The following is a 23,195-nucleotide window of genomic DNA, read 5'->3' on the forward strand; positions in this document are numbered from 1 at the left end:
TTATCTCCTTATCTTCTTTTTAAAAAATTTATTTTATGGATAGATTTATCCATGTCTAAGAACACAAGTTACTTAATAGTATAGTTTTACCATGAATTGAAGTTCCCCGATCATATACTTTAACTGTCTATTTTCTCTTATAATTGATTTAACTCTTCCTTCAAGAATTTGGATGTTATATAATTTGGTGCATATTAATTTAGTACTGATATTAATTCATTGTCTTTGATCCTTCTTAGTAAAAAGTAGTTACTCTGATTATCTCTTAATTAGATCTGTTTGTGCCTTTGCTTTGTCTAAAGTCATAATTGTTATTCCTACCCTTTTCACTTCAATTGAAGCATAATAGATTTTTATTTTACAGCTCTTATTTTAATTCTCTGTGTCTTTCTGTTGCAAGTGTGTCTCTTGTAAACAACAAATTGTTGGATTTCAGTTTCTAATCCATTCTGCTGGATATATAGATGACACAGTGGCTAGTGTGCTAGGTCTGGAGTTAGGAAGACTAATCTTGTGGAATTTAAATCCAGTCTCCAATACTTATTGGCTGTGTGATCCTGGGCAAATTGAAAACTCTTTGTAATAGAATATTACTATACTATATTATACTATATCATACCATACCATACTATACTATACTATCTATATGCAACTGAAATGATTAAACATTAAATTGTTTCTTCTATCTGCCTCTTTTATGAGTAAGTTCATCCCATTCACATTCACAATTGCGATTATTAAGTGCATTTCCTTCTACCCTATTCTCTTCTACTTATTTTCTCTTTAAAAACAAAAATCAAAACCAAAATCCTGTGCCCTCTTCAAAAGGCTGTTTAGCTTTTGGCCACTGTGCCTCTTAAAATAAAAATCAAAATAATCTTAAGGTTTCACCTAATACCCAAAAAATTGACAAAGATAATTAAAAAATGCAAATGTAAATGTTGGCAGGGTTATAAAATGATAGGTACATTAATATCTTATTCTTAAAGCTGTGAAATTATAGCCATCCTGGGAAACAATTTGGGATTATTCAAATAAAGTGACTAAAATATCCATACCCTCTGAACCAGAGATTCCATTACTGACCTTTTAAACCAAGGAAGCCATCAAATAGAAAAATGTCCCCGGTATACAAAATGCTTATAATAGCCCTTTTTGTGATAGAAAAGGATTGGAAACTAAGGAGATACCCATCAATTACAGAATGGTTAATCAAATTGTGATCATATAGGTGTAATAGAATATTATTATATATGAATTATGTATATGATGAACAGAGAGAAGCTTATGAGTGAGAGCAAGTGAAGTTTTCTCAAAAAGTCTATGAGATAGAGTAGGTCAGACTAGGCCTAAGTTATGTGATCCCTATTCCCAGAGGTCTGCAGGTTATAGGAAGTCACATGATCTCAAGGCTAGAGGTCGCTAAAGGTCAGAACTTAGGTCAGCCTCAGGAAATGACAGGAAGTATTCCACAGGACAGTGGTCAGTGATGGTTACTTCCTTTTAGTCCTAATGACATAAGGGATGGGAAAGGAGGGCTGGTAGTTTTGGAACCCTATTCTCCTCAAGAATGGGTTAAAGAACCAAAAAATAATTGGAAACTAAATAATCTCATACTAAAGAATGATTGGGTGAAACAGCAAATCATAGACATAATTAATAACTTCACCCAAGAAAACGATAATAATGAGACATCATACCAAAATGTATGGGATGCAGCCAAAGCGGTAATAAGGGGAAATTTCATATCTCTAGAGGCCTATTTGTATAAAATAGAGAAAGAGAAGGTCAATGAATTGGGCTTGCAACTAAAAATGCTAGAAAAGGAACAAATTAAAAACCCCCAGTCAAACACTAAACTTGAAATTCTAAAAATAAAAGGAGAGATCAATAAAATTGAAAGTAAAAAAACTATTGAATTAATTAATAAAACTAAGAGTTGGTTCTATGAAAAAACCAACAAAATAGACAAACCCTTAGTAAATCTGATTAAAAAAAGGAAAGAGGAAAATCAAATTGTTAGTCTTAAAAATGAAAAGGGAGAACTCGCCACTAACGAAGAGGAAATTAGAGCAATAATTAGGAGTTACTTTGCCCAACTTTATGCCAATAAATTCGACAAATTAAATGAAATAGAAGAATACCTCCAAAAATATAGCTTGCCCAAACTAACAGAGGAAGAAGTAAATATCCTAAACAGTCCCATCTCAGAAAAAGAAATAGAACAAACTATCAATCAACTCCCTAAGAAAAACCCCCCAGGACCAGATGGATTTACATGTGAATTCTACCAAACATTTAAAGAACAATTAACTCCAATGCTAAATAAACTATTTGAAAAAATAGGGATTGAAGTCCTACCAAACTCCTTTTATGACACAGACATGGTACTGATACCTAAACCAGGTAGGCTGAAAACAGAGAAAGAAAATTATAGACCAATCTCCCTAATGAATATTGATGCTAAAATCTTAAATAAAATATTAGCAAAAAGATTACAGAAAATCATCCCCAGGATAATACACTATGACCAAGTAGGATTCATACCAGGAATGCAGGGTTGGTTCAATATTAGGAAAACTATTAGCATAATTGACTATATCAATAACCAAACAAACAAAAACCATATGATCATCTCAATAGATGCAGAAAAAGCATTTGATAAAATCCAACATCCATTCCTAATAAAAACACTTGAGAGCATAGGAATAAATGGACTTTTCCTTAAAATAGTCAGGAGCATATATTTAAAACCATCAGTAAGCATCATATGCAATGGGGAAAAACTGGAACCTTTCCCAGTAAGATCTGGAGTGAAGCAAGGTTGTCCACTATCACCATTATTATTTAATATTGTATTAGAAACACTAGCCTCGGCAATAAGAGTCGAGAAAGATATTAAAGGAATTAGAGTAGGCAACGAGGAAACCAAACTATCACTCTTTGCAGATGATATGATGGTATACCTAGAGAACCCCAGAGATTCTACTAAAAAGCTATTAGAAATAATTCATAATTTTAGCAAAGTAGCTGGATACAAAATAAATCCCCATAAATCTTCAGCATTTTTATACATCACCAACGAAACCCAACAGCAAGAGATACAAAGAGAAATTCCATTCAGAATAACTGTTGACACCATAAAATATTTGGAAATCTATCTACCAAAGGAAAGTCAGGAATTATATGAGCAAAACTATAAAAAAGTCTCCACACAAATAAAGTCAGACTTAAATAATTGGAAAAATATTAAGTGCTCTTGGATCGGCCGAGTGAACATAATAAAGATGACAATACTCCCTAAACTAATCTATTTATTTAGCGCTATACCAATCAGACTTCCAAGAAAATATTTTAATGATCTAGAAAAAATAACAACAAAATTCATATGGAACAATAAAAAGTCGAGAATCTCAAGGGAATTAATGAAAAAAAAAATCAAATGAAGGTGGCCTAGCTGTACCTGATCTAAAATTATATTATAAAGCAGCAGTCACCAAAACCATTTGGTATTGGCTAAGAAATAGATTAGTGGATCAGTGGAAAAGGTTAGGTTCACAAGACAGAATAGTCAACTATAGCAATCTAGTGTTTGACAAACCCAAAGCCCCTAAATTCTGGGATAAGAATTCATTATTTGATAAAAACTGCTGGGATAATTGGAAATTAGTATGGCAGAAATTAGGCATGGACCCACACTTAACACCGTATACCAAGATAAGATCAAAATGGGTCCATGACCTAGGCATAAAGAACGAGATTATAAATAAATTAGAGGAACATAGGATAGTTTATCTCTCAGACTTGTGGAGGAGAAAGAAATTTGTGACCAAAGATGAACTAGAGACCATTACTGATCACAAAATAGAAAATTTTGATTACATCAAATTAAAAAGCCTTTGTACAAATAAAACTAATGCAAACAAGATTAGAAGGGAAGCAACAAATTGGGAAAACATCTTCACAGTTAAAGGTTCTGATAAAGGTCTCATTTCCAAAATATATAGAGAACTGACCCTAATTTATAAGAAATCAAGCCATTCTCCAATTGATAAATGGTCAAAGGATATGAACAGACAATTTTCAGAGGATGAAATTGAAACTATTACCACTCATATGAAAGAGTGTTCCAAATCATTATTGATCAGAGAAATGCAAATTAAGACAACTCTGAGATATCACTACACACCTGTCAGATTGGCTAAGATGACAGGAAAAAATAATGATGAATGTTGGAGGGGATGCGGGAAAACGGGGACACTGATGCATTGTTGGTGGAGTTGTGAACGAATCCAGCCATTCTGGAGAGCAATCTGGAATTATGCCCAAAAAGTTATCAAACTGTGCATACCCTTTGATCCAGCAGTGTTTCTATTGGGCTTATATCCCAAAGAAATACTAAAAAAGGGAAGGGGACCTGTATGTGCCAAAATGTTTGTAGCAGCCCTGTTTGTAGTGGCTAGAAACTGGAAAATGAATGGATGCCCATCAATTGGAGAATGGCTGGGTAAATTGTGGTATATGAATGTTATGGAATATTATTGCTCTGTAAGGAATGACCAGCAGGATGAATACAGAGAAGCTTGGAGAGACCTACATGGACTGATGCTAAGTGAGATGAGCAGAACAGGAGATCATTATACACTTCGACAACGATATTGTATGAGGATGTATTCTGATGGAAGTGGATTTCTCTGACAAAGAGACTTAACTGAGTTTCATTGGAGAAATGATGGACAGAAACAGCTACACCCAAAGAAGGAATACTGGGAAATGAATGTGAACTATTTGCATTTTTGATTTTCTTCCGAGTTATTTTTACCTTCTGAATCCAATTCTCCCTGTGCAACAAGAGAACTGTTCGGTTCTGCAAATATGTATTGTATCTAGGATATACTGCAACATATTTAACATATATAGGACTGCTTGCCATCCTGGGGGGGGGGGGGAGGAGGGAGGGAGGGGAAAAAACGAAACATAAGTGATCGCAAGGATAATGTCGTGTAAAAATTATCCTGGCATGGATTGTGTCAATACAAAGTTATTATTAAATAAAATAAAATTTAAAAAAAAAATTGATAAATGACGGACAAAAGCAGCTACACCCAAAGAAAGAACACTGGGAAATGAATGTGAACTATCTGCATTTTTGTTTTTCTTCCGGGTTATTTATACCTTCTGAATCCAATTCTCCCTATGCAACAAGAGAACTGTTCGGTTCTGCAAACATATATTGTATCTAGGATATACTGCAACATATCCAACATATAAAGGACTGCTTGCCATCTAGGGGAGGGGGTGGAGGGAGGAAGGGGAAAAAAAAAATCAGAACAGAAACGAGTGCAAGGGATAATGTTGTAAAAAAAAATTACCCTAGCATGGATTCTGTCAATATAAAGTAATTATTAAATAAAAATTAAAAAAAAAAAAAAAGAAAAAAGAGGAGGTCCCGTAGAACTGGACCACTGACAATATGATTAGTTAATTAATAATGCTTTAATTAATTAATGATGCTTTATTATAACTATTTTGATAGAGATACATATAAGAACTGGAGTTGTAGAGAGCTGAAACTCCAAAAAGGAATGCTTGAATCAGATAAGCAAGCACTTAAGGCTAATTACCTATTAGATGTGACACAATGACTCTATTTAGCATATATTTGGATAAATGGCCCTTCTCACAGTTGATGCTGGCTCAATGTTTGGTGTTAAGATAATCATATGCAAGGATTAGAGAACAGGGTGAGAGAGGCCAGAGTTACTTGGTGGCAGGAGAAGGAAGAGAAAAGCTGGAGACTGTGGACTTGAGAATCTAGGAGAGATCTTTGGCCAGCCTTGTGGCAGTTTGCCTGTCCTTCACTTCTCCCCCTAAAGACCAAGGACTTTAATTCATCCTGACTCTGATTGACCTTGAAGCCCTCCACAGAGCTAGGCAGTACTCTATATGGACCTGTGATGTTATTGCTACATGAAATTTTCAGATGCAGAAATTCCTACTACCACTGCAAATTACTATGTCCTCTGTAATTTATAGTGTTCAAAGAGTTGCCTGGAGCTCTGCTATTAAGTGACTTGCCCAGAGTCACCAAGCTAGTACATGTCAGAGGCAGGATCTGACTTTCAGATTAGCTTTCTATTCCTTGTGTCTACTATCTTTCTGTTTTAGAAAATAAACAATTTTTTTTTAACTTTATTCTTCTTGAATTTTTTTACCTTTTTTTTGGTCTTTATTTTCTTTTACAATATGATTATTATAGAAATGCTTTACATAGCTACAGATGTGTAACTTGCACCAAATTGCTTACCTTCTCAATGGTGGTACAATGGAAAGAGAGGGAGAGAATGTGAAACTCAAAAATATAAAAATGAATTTTAAAAACAGTAAACATATTAAAAAAACATTTTTCAATGCAGCTATGATACTGTGGGGCTGGAACAACAAATTAAAAGCCTTGGATCTATATTTTCAATCTCTTGTTTCCTGCTAGATGAGTTAGGGGTGTGTTACAAAGAAAATTATCAGCTCTTTCTCTTTAATATCAGTCTAAATGATATAATTCATATCTACTCCTCTGAAATGTCAATTAGCTAATAAACATTTATTAAATGTGTACTTTGTGCCAAGAACTATGCTAAGTGCTAGAAATACAAAAAGAAGCAAAAGATAATCTCTGCTCAATATCTTTCTATTTTTTTATTTGTGTATTATTATTACTATTATTATTATTTGCTGAGGCAATTGGGGTTAAGTGACTTGTTCAGGATCACATAGCTAGGAAGTGTTAAGTGTTAAATGTCTGAGGCCAAATTTGAACTCAAGTCCTCCTGAACTTCAGGGCTGGTGCTCTATCCACTGCACCACTTAGCTGCTAGCTCAATATCTTTTTAAAAGAGGGAGACAGCAAAGAAACAAATATGAATAAAGAAGAAAAAGTTATATACACATATATATAAAAGCATATTTTTATGTGTGTATATATATACATATGAAAAATAGGAAATAATTTTATTTATTTATTTTTGCTGAGGCAATTGGGATTAAGTGACTTGCCCAGGGTCACACAGCTAGGAAGTGTTAAGTGTCTGAGGCCACATTTGAACTCAGGTCCTCCTGATTTCAGGGCTGGTACTCTACCCACCGTGCCACCTAACTGCCCCTAAATAGGAAATAATTAAAAGAGGGAAGGTAGTAGAATTAAGAAGTATTGGGAAATGTTTTCCTCAGAGGATGAGATTTTAATTAGGTCTTGAAGAAAGCCAGGAAAGTCAAAAAGATTCCCGAAGATGAAGAGAAAGAACATTCCAGACATGGGGGACAGATAGAGAAAATACCTGGAGCCAAGAGATGGAATATTTTTTATTTGAGGAAAATTAAGGAGGTTAGTGTCACTGGGCTGAAGAGCATGTGGTGTAAAATAATCTGTAAAAAGATGGAAAAGTAATGAGATAGGAGAAGGAGTTAGGAAATGAAGGGCTTTGAATGATAAACAGAAGATTTTGTGTTTAATTCTGGAGGTGATATGGAGGGGTATGTATGACATGGTTGTATCTACACTTTAGGAAAATCACTTTGGCAGTTGAAGAGAGGATAGTTTGAAATGGGGAGAGATTTGAGACAGACAGAGCTACCAGAAAAACAGCAATCAAGATGGTAAGATCTGGACTAGAGTAGAGGCAGTGTCAGAGAAGAGATGGAGGCATATTTGAGCGATGTTGAAAAAGTGACACCAACAGGCCTTGGCAATGGCCTGGAAAGACCATGAGGGGGCCAGGATAACTCCCAGATGGTGAGCCTTAGGTACTGAGATGATAGTGTTGTTCTCTACAGTAACCGCCAAGTAAGAGGTTGAGAGGATTTAGGGAGAAAGACAATAAGCTCTGTTTCATGCATTTAAAATATCCTCTGAATGTCCATTTCAAGATGTCTGAAAGATTGTTAGAAATGTGAAACTGTAGGTCAGTAGAGAATTTAGCCAAGAAAAGGTAGATTTGAGAATCACCAACATAGAAATGCTCCATTGGAACTGATGACATCACTGAGTGAAGTGCTAGAGGGAGAAAAGAAGAAGGCTCGACCCTGAGGGACACCTACAATTAGAGGGTATAAGAGAGTATATAGGGAGGTATGGTGATGCATAGTGTCAAAGGCTGCAGAGAAGTTAAGGAGAAAGAGGACTAAGAAAAGGCCATTACATTTGGTAACTGAGAGATTCTTAGTAACTTTGGAGAGAGCAGTTTGAGTGGGATGATAAAGTCAGAAGTTCAGTTGTTAAGTGTTAAGAAGTGAGCAAAAGGAGAGGAAAATAGAGCACTAGTGTAGATGGTCTGGCCATACAGGTAGAAGAGAATTATAGAATGATAGTGGGGATGGAAAGATCAAGTGAGGGTATTTTGGTGATAAGAGATACATAGACATGTTTCCATGTAGAGGGGAAAGAGCCAATAGTCAGTGAGATATTAAAGATAAATGAGAGAGTAAGGATGACAGAGGGCCAGTCTACTGGAGGGTGTAGGACAGAATGAGATCCCTTGTGGAAAGGTGGGCTTTGATGAGGAACAAAGCTGACTCATCATGTGAAATATGGGTGAAAGAGGAAATAGTAGTAGAAGGCATCTAAGTGAGATGAAATAAAGATTGGACAAAGGAACTCACAGCAAACAGCTTCAATTTTTTGGTAAAAATATGAGGCAAGGTTCCCAGATAAATGGGTGGGGGAGAGGGGAGCCCTGAGAAGTTTGAGAAGGGATGCAAAGATTTGGAAAAGCTGCTATGGGGAATGAGACAGTGAGCTGATTAAGAAGGTGCAGAAGGACAGCCTAGTGACAAAGAGAGTCAAGTTGAGATTCTCTCCATTATCATTCATTTGCAAGAGTGGGAGTCATCTAAGGCTGAGGCTTGCATGGTAGGGTACAATTGTTCATAGGAGAAGGAAGCCAGGGACTAAAGAGAAGAAAACAGTGTAGAGCTTAACTGAGTTGCCAAGGGATCAAAAATGTGGAAGAAAGGAGAGAGTGCCTAGTGTGTGGGGATGGCCTGGGAGAGAATCAAGGAACTGAGGGATTGGAGGTCATGATGTGAAAAGGAACTAAGGTTTGGTAAAGGAAGGCAGATGAAGAGGCAGGTAGTCAGAGAAGGATATTTCAGAATTCTTGAATATGAAGGTGGTGTATTTGTGGGTGATGGCAAGATCCAGGGCTCATCTAATGGAAGTGGGATGAAGTAAGTAGGTCATGGGAAGTGAGTTGACTGAAGAATTGAGTAGTGAGTGTGTTTGATGGAGAATCAATATATGTGTTGAAGTCTCTTAGTAGGAGACAAGAGTTTAAAGAAGAGAGAAAAATTGTGAGCTGGGTATAAAATTCTTTTAGGGAGGAAGGAGGGTGACTTGGATATCTGGACAAAGTCTACTTGGATTTTGATAAGAGTGGGAGAGATAAATAACATGGACCTTGGGGAGAGAATCTGAAAGTGGCAACGGGAAGCAAGCAACAGTTCAACTCCCCAGTGAACTGAGAGGAATAAATAGAGGCGCAGACTATACTGGGTGGCCAGAGAGGCAATCCAGAGGGAACAATGTAAGGACTAAGTGGTGTTTGACTGGGATTTTGGAATAGTAGGGTTCAAGATGATGAGGAAAATGGGGTTCTGAATCATCGGTATGTGTAGGTCTAACCAGATGAAAAAATGTTCATCACTGAAGGCAGCATTCCTCTTTTTATAGAAGAGGTTGTCTCCTGCTCAGACAAGAGACAAGTACAATATGAAATGGAATACACTTGGTTAGATAATCAAGAGGAAAACCTTATTTCACTACTCCTCTTCACTCTAAGGGCTGGGATTCCATTGCATTTATTATCTGTATCATCTATACTAGAATTAATCATGACACTTTTATATTGTTCTTTAAATGGTTCACATGCAATACATGTATATATATGTAAAACATATGTGCATAAATACACATGTAAAACATACATATATGCATAATATATTTGTGTATGCTATTGTGTTATAAGGAATGATGAAGGGATAGTTTTAGAAAAAATCAGGAAAGACTTTTTATGAATTGATGCAAAGTGGGAAGAATTATTTATACAATAACAACAGTATTGTAATGACAAACAACTTTTAAAGACTTAGGAACTCTGATCAATACAATATTCCAGCCTCAATTCCAGATAACTCCTGATGAAGCATACTATCTATTTTCAAAGAGAGAGTGCAGATTGAAGTTTTTTTTTTTTTTTAATACATATATGTTTAAAGCAGGAATTTGTTTTATTTGACTATATGTATTTGTAATGGTTTTTGTTTTTGCTTTTTCAATAGGGAAAGGAAGGTTAGAGGGAGAAAATTTGAAACTGGAAATAAAATAAAACTGAATTTTTTAAAAAAGTAAAGTTGTGGGAATAAAATACAATTTGTGTGGGGGTGTCCACTAACAAACTTGGCTCAAGAAGGTCAATTTTGAAAAATTGCATTAAGGCTTACCTTCATCGTTATATTCTCTGGCTGCTCCACCTCCCAATCCATGTATGGCAGAAAATCTACGTCTTCTGTGGTGATAAGTTCCAAAATATTTGGATTATTAGAATCCAATGATATATTGCCATCCTGAGTAAAAACAAGTATATTTAGAACTAATTTTTATAATAGAGCTTTCATGATACCATAGTCAGAAGACAGAAAACACTAAATCTCAAATTGGGAACACTCTTAAAATTAGATGATGAAATCAATAAATGTCACCTTCTAAAACTGAAGCTAATCAAAATAAATCCATGAAATTAATCAACTGCAAAAGTGGATGAACTATTTCCATAACTAGATAGCTTTAAAACAATCAGGAAAATAACCAAAATATAGCTTACTGAAGTCAATCCAATTCAACATGTGACAATTAGATGAGGGTTTATTTTCCATAAAGCAACAAAACTCAAATTAGAAAAATATAAAGAAAAGAAATTAAAATCAGAAAAAATGAAATTAAAACCTAAAAAATGGAATCTAAGGATTAGGCTGACATGGAACATGGGCAAACAAAACTTAACGGGAGAAACCATAAAATTAGAATAATGGGGAATCAAGGGAAAGACTTGCATTTCAAATGACAGGGTATAAGAACAACTTGTCTATTAATCTAAAGTACCTATTAATTTAAACACCTGTTTTTGCAAGAACATAAAATAAAATCTTTTCCTGGATTCATCAGTGAAGCAGAGGGGTTCTTGGCAAAGCATTTTGTTTCTTACAGACAAACTTTTGCTTATGTATTAAAGGCAGGAATTTGGCTAGGCAAGGGTCTTTTCTTCTTTGTGGTCTTTTCTTCTACTGTTCATTTTTAAGAAAGAACAAAACAGATTTGGAGCTGAGGATTTTTTTGGGGAGGTGGAGGGTGGGGGAGGTTGGTCATCATTACCAAACTCAGAGAATTCCTGGAAATGTGACAAAATGATAGCATATACAAGGAAATTAAATAGGGAGTAACATGGACTTTCTTACTCTAAGAATGAAGTCTCTTGCAGAAAAACTGCTTTTGGAAATCAATAAAGATTCTGAAAGCAGTAATTAGATGGGGTGATTCTAACTCTGTGAGTGAAAGAGCATGGTACTTGGGACAAGGAATTACCTTCTGGAGAGATACTCGTTTCCTGTTATGGGCCAGAATTCTAAACTTGAAACAAGGATGCTTACAAGATACCAAGTGGAATTGAGGAGGCAATGGCTAGTTTAGCATGGTTCAGTATGATTGATTTAATCCTACAACAAATAATGGTTTCCTAGTGCTATAATTGATTTATACTCAGTGTAGAGCATATAAGGTAGGAGCCTCAGCTAGGTTGATTCAGAGATTCAGAGAGGCAGAGACAGAGAAGACAAAGGACTGGCAGCAGGAGCTTAAGCTTCCAGAACCAAGGGGAGAAATTTAATTCAATCTTCGATCTTCCTGGTGGTGGGCCAGTTTTCAGCCAAGGCTCAATGGAACACCTATTGAAAGTCTTTCTGTTTGTATCTGGAGATAACTTCAAATAGTCAATTTGAGTAAGGGAGGGTCTAAGCACCCCATCCCATGCAGGAGATAAAAAATTGAGGAATGAAGGTTGACTCCTAGATTGTGAAGATGGTCGTACCCTCCATAATACTGGAGAAGTTAGTAAGAGAGGAGGATTGAGTGGGAAAGATAATGAATTCAGTTTTGTACATGCTGAGTTTAAGATGTCCATGTGGCATCCAGTTTGAAATTTGTAATAGGCACTTGAAGATGTGAGACTGGAAGTCAGGAAAGAGTTAGGACTAGAAATAACAAACCAGAGAACTGATGAGATAAAAAAAATTGAAAAAATAGAGGAAGAGAAAAGTGCTCAGGTCGGAGCTTTAGTGGACATTTATAATTAATGGCAAATCCTGCATCTTGAAGATCCAGCAAAGGAGACTAAGAAGGAATGATCAGACAGGATCAAGCAAAACCAGGAAAGTGTGTTAAGGAGAAGAGGGTGATCAAAGAAACTACTCTCCTTATTGTGAGGAAAAGGGAGCAACTCAATGGAGATTATATTTCAAGTCAGAAGCTAGAAGCAGAGAGGAACTCTGCAGCCTCGTGACCAGTGAAGCTGTACTTGACAGTGATCATGAAATCAGCAGGTTACCATTATGCAGTGGCTTTGTGAGATCAAAAAAAAAAAAAAAAAAAAAAAAAAAAAAGGCGCCCCCCTCATGGGGTTACACACTTCTTATGTAGAAATACTACTAGTCTTACAGCTCCAGAGGTTATGTATTAAAGGTGAGGAGTTTGGCTAGGCAAGGAAAAGAATTTGCCTTTTGGTCTTTTTTTCTACTGCTCGTTTTCCAGAGAGTTGTCTCCAATTTAAACCTAAACTAGCTTATTCCCAAGAAATGCTAAAATGAGCCTATTCTTCTTCTTCTTCTTCTTTTTTTTTTGGTTGCTGAGGCAATTGGGATTAAGTGACTTGCCCAGAGTCACACAACTAGGAAGTGTTAAGAGTCTGAGACCAGATTTGAACTCAAGTTGGTGCTCTATCCACTGCCTCACTTACCTGCCCCAAGGCTCTTCTTTTTCTTCTTGTTCTTTTTTTTTTTTTTTTAAATTCTTTTTCTATTTATTCTTTAGTAAGCATACTCAGGTCAATTCTCTCAGACTATACTGTTTGTATGGAATGGCTAATCTTCTCTGAGACTTTTTTTTTTTAAGATGCCTTTTTCTATTTAACAACATGTGGATCAATTGATATGTCTTGAGACTGTCTTAATTAGCATATTTTTAGATGATTCTGAGACCTGGTCAGTCTGCCAGATTTAACTTGGCTTTTCTTTGATCCCTCCTTGATTCCTTCCTGATTCTTTCCCCTTACTTCATGGATCCTGCCTCTGCTCCCCTGAGAATTTAAAAATTGTGTTTCCCCAAGAACAAGTTGCTTATTCAGTATCACTGCCTTGCATAGTTGTATTTGCTTGAGCCTGTGAAGCTATTTTGACATAAATAAAATAGCAAACCTTTGTAATCTGTAGTGGATATGTGACTTATTTCTTCAGGTCAATTGAACTGTAACTGAATCTCTAATATACTATTTTTATATAATGTTATTTTACAATTAGGCTCTCCCAAATTTATTTCATATTACCACTCCTGGTACCTTTTTTTTTTTTTAACCACTTCATTTGGATGATGACCACACATCTTCTCCATGTATGTGCTGGTCACATGTGTTCCACATTTCCCATTAGTGTTAGAATTTGGGGGAAAATGTGTTCCAGTCTCTGAAGGAAATAGTTTATTAGAGTGCAGCTGAGTGACATAGTAGATAAAGCACCAAGACCTGGAGTTAAGATCTGAGTTCAAATCCAACCTCAGACACTTATTATTAATATTATAACTGCTGTCAACCTCATATTCCTCATTTATAAAATGAGAAAAATAACAATACTTAGTTCCCAAGACTGTTGTAAGGATCAAATGAAATAATAGTTGTAAAGTTCTTAGCATAGAGCTGACAAGTAGTAAATTAACATGTAAAATGTTAGCTATTATTTTTATCATCATTATTGTTTTTATTGATGTTATTTTTCTTATACTCTTTTGTTAAATGCTTATGTTAAATTGCTTTGAATTAATTGTATCTTCTAGTTAACTAATAAATGTAAACATATCATTGTGATGTTTTGACCTATCATCTTGATTGAATTAATTTGGAGTGTGCCTGGACTTCTATCTCCTACTCAGTTGCGTAGAGAATGGTCTCTTTGGGTTTTAGACATTAAGGATTGTTTCTATTCTATCCCTTTAGATAAGGAGGTTAGGATGATATGAAAAGATTTGTCTTCTCAGTGCCCAGTGTTAACTTAGCTGAGCCCTATAAAAGATATTGACAGTTTTGCCACAGGGAATGAAAAATAGTCCTACTATGTGTCAAATATATGTTGCTGCTGCTCTTACTTCAGTAAGAAAAGCATTTCCTTGAAGGGATGTCTACCAATTGGAGCATGGCTGAATAAATTGTGGTATATGAATGTTAAGGAATATTATTGTTTTATAAGAAATGACCAGCAGGATGAATACAGAGAAGCTTGGAGAGACATACATGAACTGATGCTGAGTGAAATGAGCAGAATCAGGAGATCATTATACACTTCAACAACAATACTACATGATAATCAATTCTGATGGTCGTGGCTCTCTTCAACAATTAGAGGATCCAAATCAGTTCCAATTGATCTGTAATGAACAGAACAATCTACATCCAGAGAAAGAACACTGGGAAATGAGTATGGACTACAACATAACATTTCCACGCTTTCTGTTAATGTTTGCTTGCATTTTTGTTTTTTCTTCTCAAATTATTTTTATCTTCTTTCTAAATCCGATCTTTCCTATGCAACAAGACAACTGTATAAATATGTATACATATATTGTATTTAACATATACTTTAACATATTTAACATGTATGGGACTACCTGCCATCTAGGGGAAGAGGTAGGGGGAAGGAGTGGAAAAGTTGGAATAGGAGGTTTTGCAAGGGTCAATATTGAAAAATTACCCATGCATATGTTTTGTATATAAAAAGCTATAATAAAAAAAATAAAATAAAGCATTTCCAAAAGTTATTATATTACATGGATGATATATTGGGATGTGCACCTGAGGAGCAAATGTTAGAAGCATGATTACAAAAGACCATAGAAACACTAAGGAACTACAAATTGCATATAGCTCCAGAAAAAAATTCAAAGGCATGCTACTTTTCAATATTTAGGATATGAAATATATCCTAAGGTATTGGAATACATGGGAGCCACCTGATAGTGGGCTGCCGGAGATCCAACACACAATGGATCTTCTCTTGTGAGAGGATGATACAAGGAGACTGAGAAGCTGTTGCTTTGTCTGACCTCTTTCCTCCTTCCTCTGCCTCCAATTTATCTCATTCTCAGTCCATAACACCTGTGTCAGCAAAGACTGCCCTGCAACTCCTTTAGATGTTATGATCCACAGCTATGGAGGCTCTTGGAGAATTGACCTGTCCTGTAACACTAAGATGCTTACAGTACAAAAACTTTCTTTAAGAACAGAAAAGTTGAACACCTTAAATGACTTTCAGAAATTAATAGGAGCTATCTAATGGATGTGTCCAGTGTCAGGCTTAGCTACCTATCAATTACAATCATTATATGACATTTTAAGGGGAGACAGTGCTTTAAACTCACCATGCCAGCTTACAAAAGAAGCTCAAGAGACTTTGAGAGAAGTTGAACCGGCTTTATCCAATGTGGCTGAAAAAGTCACTCAAAAACCCTTGGAAATATCAGTTTTTGCTACAAAAGAGGCACCCACAGCAGTTCTTCATCAAGGACACTGTGATTGAGGGGTGAACCTCCCAGCACAACCAGACCAAAGCCTTACTCCTTACCCAGTGCTTGTGGCTAGAATTTTATTAAAGGCCATTAAGAGAGTAGTACAATTATCTGGGATAAGACCTGAAAAGATATACACCATTTACACCAATACACAAATTAATGTATGCTGTGAAACCATCCCAGAGTGGCAAATTTTATTGGCCACAGATCCACATTTTACACGCGTCTCCATTAAAGATTAAAGATACATAATCGGTGATGGATTCTTGAAGAAAAGGTTTTTTAAGGTTCCTCTTAAAGGACCAACTATCTTTACAGATGCATGCAAATATAAGATTTGTGCTATATACTCTCGTGACTTAACTATAAAGAGAGTAATCAGAACTCCTTTTCAGTCCACTCAGCAAAATGAATTGTATGCAGTCATGCTAGCTCTTATTTATTATCCAGGAGATATAAATATAATATCTGATTTGGCCTATACAGTAGGTGTGGTACAAAGAATTGCCACAGCCCAAATAAAATTTGTAGCTTCTAATTTATATCAGCTCTTTAAGGAATTTCAAGAGCAAGTGAGAAAGCATCTAGGTAAGATTTATATTTTTCATGTCTACTCTCATCGTGGAGTTCTAGGTCCTATTTCTTGTGGAAATTCAAAGGCAGATCGCCTTCTAACCATGTTATTAACCAATACTCCTTTATTTCAAGTAGCCCAAGAATCTTGTTCTAAATAACATCAGGCTCCTCGAGTTTTACGTTTGCAATTTGGGATAACAAAAGAGGAAGCTAGGAACACAGTAAAAGCCTCTATAGCTTTCCCCTCCCATGCTCCTCCAGGGAAGAACCCTCGTGATTTGAGACCCAGTGAAATTTGGCAAATGGATGTGACCCAGTATAAATCTTTTGGTCGTCTGTCTTTTATCCATGTTGTAGTAGACACCTTTTTTCAGGATTTACTTTTGCAGTATCAGCAGCAAAAGAGACAGCCCTAGTGGTCACTGAATTCCTTAGATAAGCTTTTGCAATTATGGGTGTGCCACAAGCAATAACAACAGATAATGGACCTGCATATACTTTTAAACATTTTGTACACTTTTGTGCACAGTATCAGATTTTATACACCACTGGCATACTTTTTAATCCTCAAGGACAGGCAATAGTAAAGAGGAGAAACAGACATTAAGATGCTCCTCCAAAAACAAAAGAAAGAGGGAGCCACAGGTAACCCTAGAGAACTTCTAAATTTAGCTTTTAATACCAGGGGTCCTCAAACTACAACTCGCAGGTCAGATTCGGCAGCTGAGGACGTTTATTCCCCTCACTTAGGGCTATGAAGTTTCTTTATTTAAAGGCCCACAAAACAAAAGTTTTTGTTTTTACTATAGTTTGGCCCTCCAACAGTCTGAGGGACAGTGAACTGGCTCCCTATTTTAAAAGTTTGAGGACCCCTGCTTTATACGATTAACTTCTTGATTTTTGTCAAAGATGCACTGGCTCCAGCAGACAGGTTTTATAACCCACCAGAAGGGCAGTGTCCAGTGTGAGCAGCTCCACTACCTTTAGATAATCGCCAGGTGAGACCCAGAAAGTGGTGAGTGGAAGGGACTAGATAGGTTAACTGCTTGGGGGAGAGGGTTTGCTTGTATCTCTACAGGTGGAGAAGGAATCAGATGGGTGCCAACAAGCCATATTCACCTTGTTCATTGTAGAGAGATGGAGCAGACCCTTGAAACAAAAGAGAAGACCCAAGAAATATCGGGTGGTTCTATTGCTGATTATGCTCACCACTGAAAGAGCCTGGCAGTTATGGCGTTTGACTCATGGACATCAAAAATTGTTAGACTTGAAAATCCTCAGGAATCATTGGATTTTCTGAGAAATGTTAAGAGTGTTGCAGGATTTCAAAATCTGCTAGAATCATTGGATTCCCTAACACATAAAAGGACTGTTGCAGGATTTCAAAAACTTGGGGGGATCATTAGATTTCCTGATATGTGAAACAATGGACAAGATTGGTTTTGGACTATCTCTTGGCTGCTGAAGAAGGTGTATGTGTGACTGTTGTTTACATACCCTCCTTTTAGGATTTCTGGCAATCTTTTACAACACCATGTTGATTCATATTGTTATACCGCTACTTGAGTATACAATTCATGTTTGTTACACCACATCTAGCCTGCACTGACTGTGGGAGAGTCATCACTAATAGCCTCTGCGTTATTGCTATGTGCTTGTGTAGTACCTCCCATGCTGATGGGTTTGTGTATAATAAGACCCTTCAGCCCAGAAACCCGCTAGCAACCCCCACTTCCCTTTGGTGCTTTTCATCTCCCTTACTGAGATGTCAGGGAGGGCATGATCATCTCCTTTTTAGTGCTTTCACCTCCCTTTCTGAGAAGTTGGGGGGAGGGGTGATCACCTCCTTTTTGGTGCTTTCACCTCCTTTCCTGAGGAGTCAGGGATGGCATGACCACCTGTGTTCTAAAACAAAAGAAAGTGGGAGATGTAATGGGCTGAAGCTCAAGTTGATGCAGGGAGGTCCCAAGCACGTGAGGCTAAATAGTAATTGGACGACACTCTATTAATATATGCTTGGAGAAAGAATGGCCCTGCCCACTCTCTGCAAGTTTTGATGTGTTGTATAGGAAATGACGTAGAGACGATTTTGGTGGGTGGAGAGAGAGAGAGAGACAGAGAGAGAGAAGAGAGGCTGCTGGTTAGGTTCCTGTAGCAAGTGCTCTCACTTCCTTCCCCCTTCACCTCCACAAAGAATAAAGATCGATTTTCCCTTAGCCTGAATTCCTGACTCTGGCTGATTTTAAAATATGCGGTCATCACATGGTTCCATCTCTAATAATGTGTGCCACTGAAACAGCCTGGCTATTAACCTTATGTGTATGGCTACTGATTTATGAACATCAAAAACTGTCAATGAGACTGCTGCAGGACTTCAAAACCTGCAGGAATCATTGGATTCCCTGACATATGAAATAATGGACAATAGATTGGTTTTGGACTATCTCTTGGCTGCTGAAGGAGGTGTACATATGGTTGTTAATTATATACTATCCTTCTAGGACTTATGGACACATATAATTCCTCATATTGCTTCATGTTGTTTGTTACATCACTGCTAGCCTGTGTTATATTACTATGTGCTTATGTAATACCTCCCATGCTGATGGATTTATGTATACTTGTTTCAAGTAAGATCCTTCAGCCCAGAGGAAACCTAACAATATCTGGCTTGACTCCCCATTTCCCTTTGGTGTTCTCATCTCCCTTCCTGAGAAGTCAAGGGAGGGTGTGACCACCTGTGTTCTAAAATAAAAGAAAGCAGGAGATGTAGAGGGACGGAACTCTGGAGAAATACACTTGAAACTAGGATACTTATAACAAGGTGTTAACTCAGTGTGATTATTGAGATGATGGTTCTCTAGTTTACATATACTTAGTATTTGATATGGTGATGTAATGGTTCTACAATTCACACATACTCAGTATGCTGTAATGATGTAATTGTAATAACGTATTTAAGGGCTGAGAGGATTGGAAATAGAGGTGTTCCATCTTTGACCATCCTCCTGGTGGCTCTCCTGCTTACTTCACTCCTCCACTAAGACCAAGACTGGTCCCGAGATCCTCCAGAGCTAGTGTAGACACTACAATTTTGGGCTACCCATATTAGTTCTTCAGACAAAAATATCCTTATAACCAATTCAGTAAAACTGAACAGTGTTCTGCAATTAATCAGAACTTAATAATTTGTTGAATTCTAATCAAAGTATCCTATTTTTATGGGAAAGTCTAGGAATCAATGATCAGCACAGAATGGTTTGCCTTCCATTGGTTCAGCTAACATAAAATGATTACCCTTCAAAAATCAATACAAATTTCCTACCAGGTAATCCTGCCATCAAGGTAGTATTCTTCAGATCCTGAATGTAATCCTAGTAGACCACCATATTCTATGAACTAGGTTCCATGCTAGTATTCTAGCTTTTATAAAGCTTAGGCAGCCAAATATATAAAGACAATCATTAACAATAGATAAGACCCCCCAGGTTGTCTTTCTAATTGCCAACCATCATAGGAATGAACTGTCATATTTTAGTAGGCTCTATTAACAGGCACCTATTATTGCCCACTGGAGTCATGGGGATAGTCTACCGCTTCTACAATGGTCAAGAGATTAGCCTCAATCCTTATGTCTAGTAACTTCCTCACTAGAGGAGAAAAATATTTGCATTACCTGTCTTAAAAGAATGTGTTTAAGAAAAGACTTTTATAGCTGGAAAACTCTACTGGAATGTGAGATGTTGGAATATTCTATTAATAAAATAAAAGGTATATAATTATTAATAATAAATCTATGCTTTGTAATATTCTAGAAGATATGTTTTTTAGCAAAATGTCAAAATGTTAGTTTTCCTACTTCATCACATAAAGTGCATGACAAATTTAATAACAATATAATTAAATATAAATAATATTTAATAGACCTATTTGCTTATTTTATTATTTAGATAATTAAAATAATTTAATTACTTATTAACAATAATACTTACCCTTTTCTCAACTGCCACAAAACTTGTAAATTGTGTTATAATAGAGTTCTCCTTGCTGAGTTTAATAATCAGAGACTTCAAAATTTGCTTCTTCATCTAGGTTGGAACATTTTAAATAGATAGAAATATTATACTAAACAGATGTATTTGTATTTAAGGTATATGAATAATTCACATAGACATACATATTATGTTCTTTTTAAATTCTGGTTCTTATTACTTCTTTAATGAAAATTCTAGAAAACTGTTTTCCCTGTAGATAAAGAAGTATGATCTCATGTTCAGAAAGAACATTGGACTTGAAATCAGAACATATGGATTCAAGCTTTGGCTTTCCCACATTCTTCAATATGTGATAATCTCTCAGCTTTGGTTTTCTCATCTATAAAATGTGCACAACACTACCTGTTTTACGAATAAAATAAGAATGTATGTGAAAATGTTTTCTAAACTGTAAGTTTCCATGCAAAAAAAAGTTTTCTTCCAGATTTTTCACTTTCATAAGATAAGTGACTCTGTCACCCATCTAACAGATCTGATAAATCATATAGAAAAGAATTGAATCAAATAAGAAAAGCTGCCTAATCTCAAAAAAAAGACTAAAAAAATCTTTTAAATAATTTATCAGTTCATCAATCCAAAAGTCTGATAATTTAGTATTAGGTTAATGTAAGCTCTCCCTCCCTAAAAGTAACCATTGCCTCCCTGGAGTTTGACTTTCCCACATTCTTCAATACGTATGTCAACAAACATAACAGCTCTAAATTCTCTCATTATATAATCTTCTTTAAGACAAATTTTTTCACCCTAAAAAATACATTTATTTCTTTATTCCGATTCCCTAACTTCACATATTGCTGGCTATATCAGTTTAAGATTTTCTAAAAATCAAGGCATACTTTATATAGAAAGAACAAACCTCATGTTTTGTTTCATCCTCATGAAGTATTCCATCTTCATAATCTCTGATGATAGCTCTAGCTGTTAGCTTGTGAAGCATCTACATTTTAGAAGCAAAAGAAAACACATAACTTCTTTGATTACTACTTTACCTTCTAGATTTTTTATTATTATTATTATTTTTTTTTGCTGAAGCAATTGGAGTTAAGTGACTTGCCCAGGATTATACAGCTAGGAAGTGTTAAGTGTCTGAAACCAAATTTGAAGTCAGGTCCTCCAGACTTCAGAGATGGTGAATCTATGCATTGTGCCACCTAGCTGCCCCAACCTTCTTGACTTTTTAAAAGTCATTAATTAATTTCCTTAGTTCTTTAATTTGATTATTCTTTATTATAAGCAAGTAGCAGATTTGTTGTGTTTTTTTTAAGTGTAACTAAGAATTTTTATTTTATTTTATTTTATAATAACTTTATATTGACAGAATCCATGCCAGGGTAATTTTTTTACAACATTATCCCTTGCACTCGCTGCTGTTCCGATTTTTCCCCACCCTCCCTCCACCCCCTCCCCTAGATGGCAAGCAGTCCTATATATGTTAGATATGTTGCAGTATATCCTAGATACAATATATGTTTGCAGAACCGAACAGTTCTCTTGTTGCATAGGGAGAATTGGATTCAGAAGGTAAAAATAACCTGGGAAGAAAAACAAAAATGCAAATAGTTCACATTCATTCATTTCCCAGTGTTCTTTCTTTGGATGTAGCTGCTTCTGTCCATCCTTGATCAATTGAAACTTGAGTTAGGTCTCTTTGTCAAAGAAATCCACTTCCATCAGAATACATCCTTATACAATATCGTTGTTGAGGTATAAAATGATCTCCTGGTTCTGCTCATTTCACTTAGCATCAGTTCATGTAAGTCTCTCCAAGCCTCTCTGTATTCATCCTGCTGGTCATTTCTTACAGAACAATAATATTCCATAACATTCATATACCACAATTTATCCAGCCATTCTCCAATTGATGGGCATCCATTCAATTTCCAGTTTCTAGCCACTACAAACAGGGCTGCCACAAACATTTTGGCACATACAGGTCCCTTTCCCTTCTTTAGTATTTCTTTGGGATATAAGCCCAGAAGTAACACTGCTGGATCAAAGGGTATGCACAGTTTGATAACTTTTTTGGCATAATTCCAGATTGCTCTCCAGAATGGTTGGATTCGTTCACACCTCCACCAACAATGCATCAGTGTCCCGTTTTCCCGCATCCCCTCCAACATTCATCATTATTTTTTCCTGTCATCTTAGCCAATCTGACAAGTGTGTAGTGGTATCTCAGAGTTGTCTTAATTTGCATTTCTCTGATCAATAGTGATTTGGAATACTCTTTCACATGAGTGGTAATAGTTTCAATTTCATCATCTGAAAATTGTCTGTTCATATCCTTTGACCATTTATCAATTGGAGAATAAGTAGCAGATTTGTCTCTAAGACATCCAAAGCTAGGAGGATATCTGTCCAGATGTTCTCTGAGGAAAGAGAAAACAGTGTAACCTAAAGATTCTTTTCCCTCTCTTTAAAGGTTATTCATAAAAAGAATTGACTTTAAGAAATTACTTAGATGGCCCTTAGTATCTGTTTTTTGTTTTGTTTTTTTTTTCAAAGTAATACTACACTTTTATTTATTTAAAATTATTTATAAAATTTATTTTTAATCATCAAAAAATCTACTTAGTCTCCTTTCACCTTCATCCCTCCAAACTGAGAAAAGAAAGAAAAACAAATTCCCTATTATAAACATGTTAAGCAAAATGAATTCCTATATTGGTCAAGTAAAAAAAAAATATTTA

The 23,195-nt window shown here is 35.9% G+C and overlaps 1 protein-coding gene across 4 annotated transcripts in view; it reads right to left on the reverse strand.

Moving 5' to 3' along the window:
• Positions 1-23,195, reverse strand: part of PARP4 (poly(ADP-ribose) polymerase family member 4) — a 135,908-nt gene that overhangs the window by 16,172 nt on the left and 96,541 nt on the right. For all 4 annotated transcript variants that reach the window (XM_051986616.1, XM_051986615.1, XM_051986618.1 and 1 more), the window contains 3 exons: positions 21,362-21,442; positions 20,443-20,538; positions 10,495-10,617 (listed from right to left, as the gene is read on the reverse strand). In XM_051986616.1, the coding sequence (XP_051842576.1) occupies positions 10,495-10,617; positions 20,443-20,538; positions 21,362-21,442 (300 nt within the window). The remainder of the gene's footprint in view (positions 1-10,494; positions 10,618-20,442; positions 20,539-21,361; positions 21,443-23,195) is intronic.

The sequence above is a fragment of the Antechinus flavipes genome, chromosome 3 (genome assembly GCF_016432865.1).
Source record: "Antechinus flavipes isolate AdamAnt ecotype Samford, QLD, Australia chromosome 3, AdamAnt_v2, whole genome shotgun sequence".
NCBI classification, from domain to species: domain Eukaryota; kingdom Metazoa; phylum Chordata; class Mammalia; order Dasyuromorphia; family Dasyuridae; genus Antechinus; species Antechinus flavipes.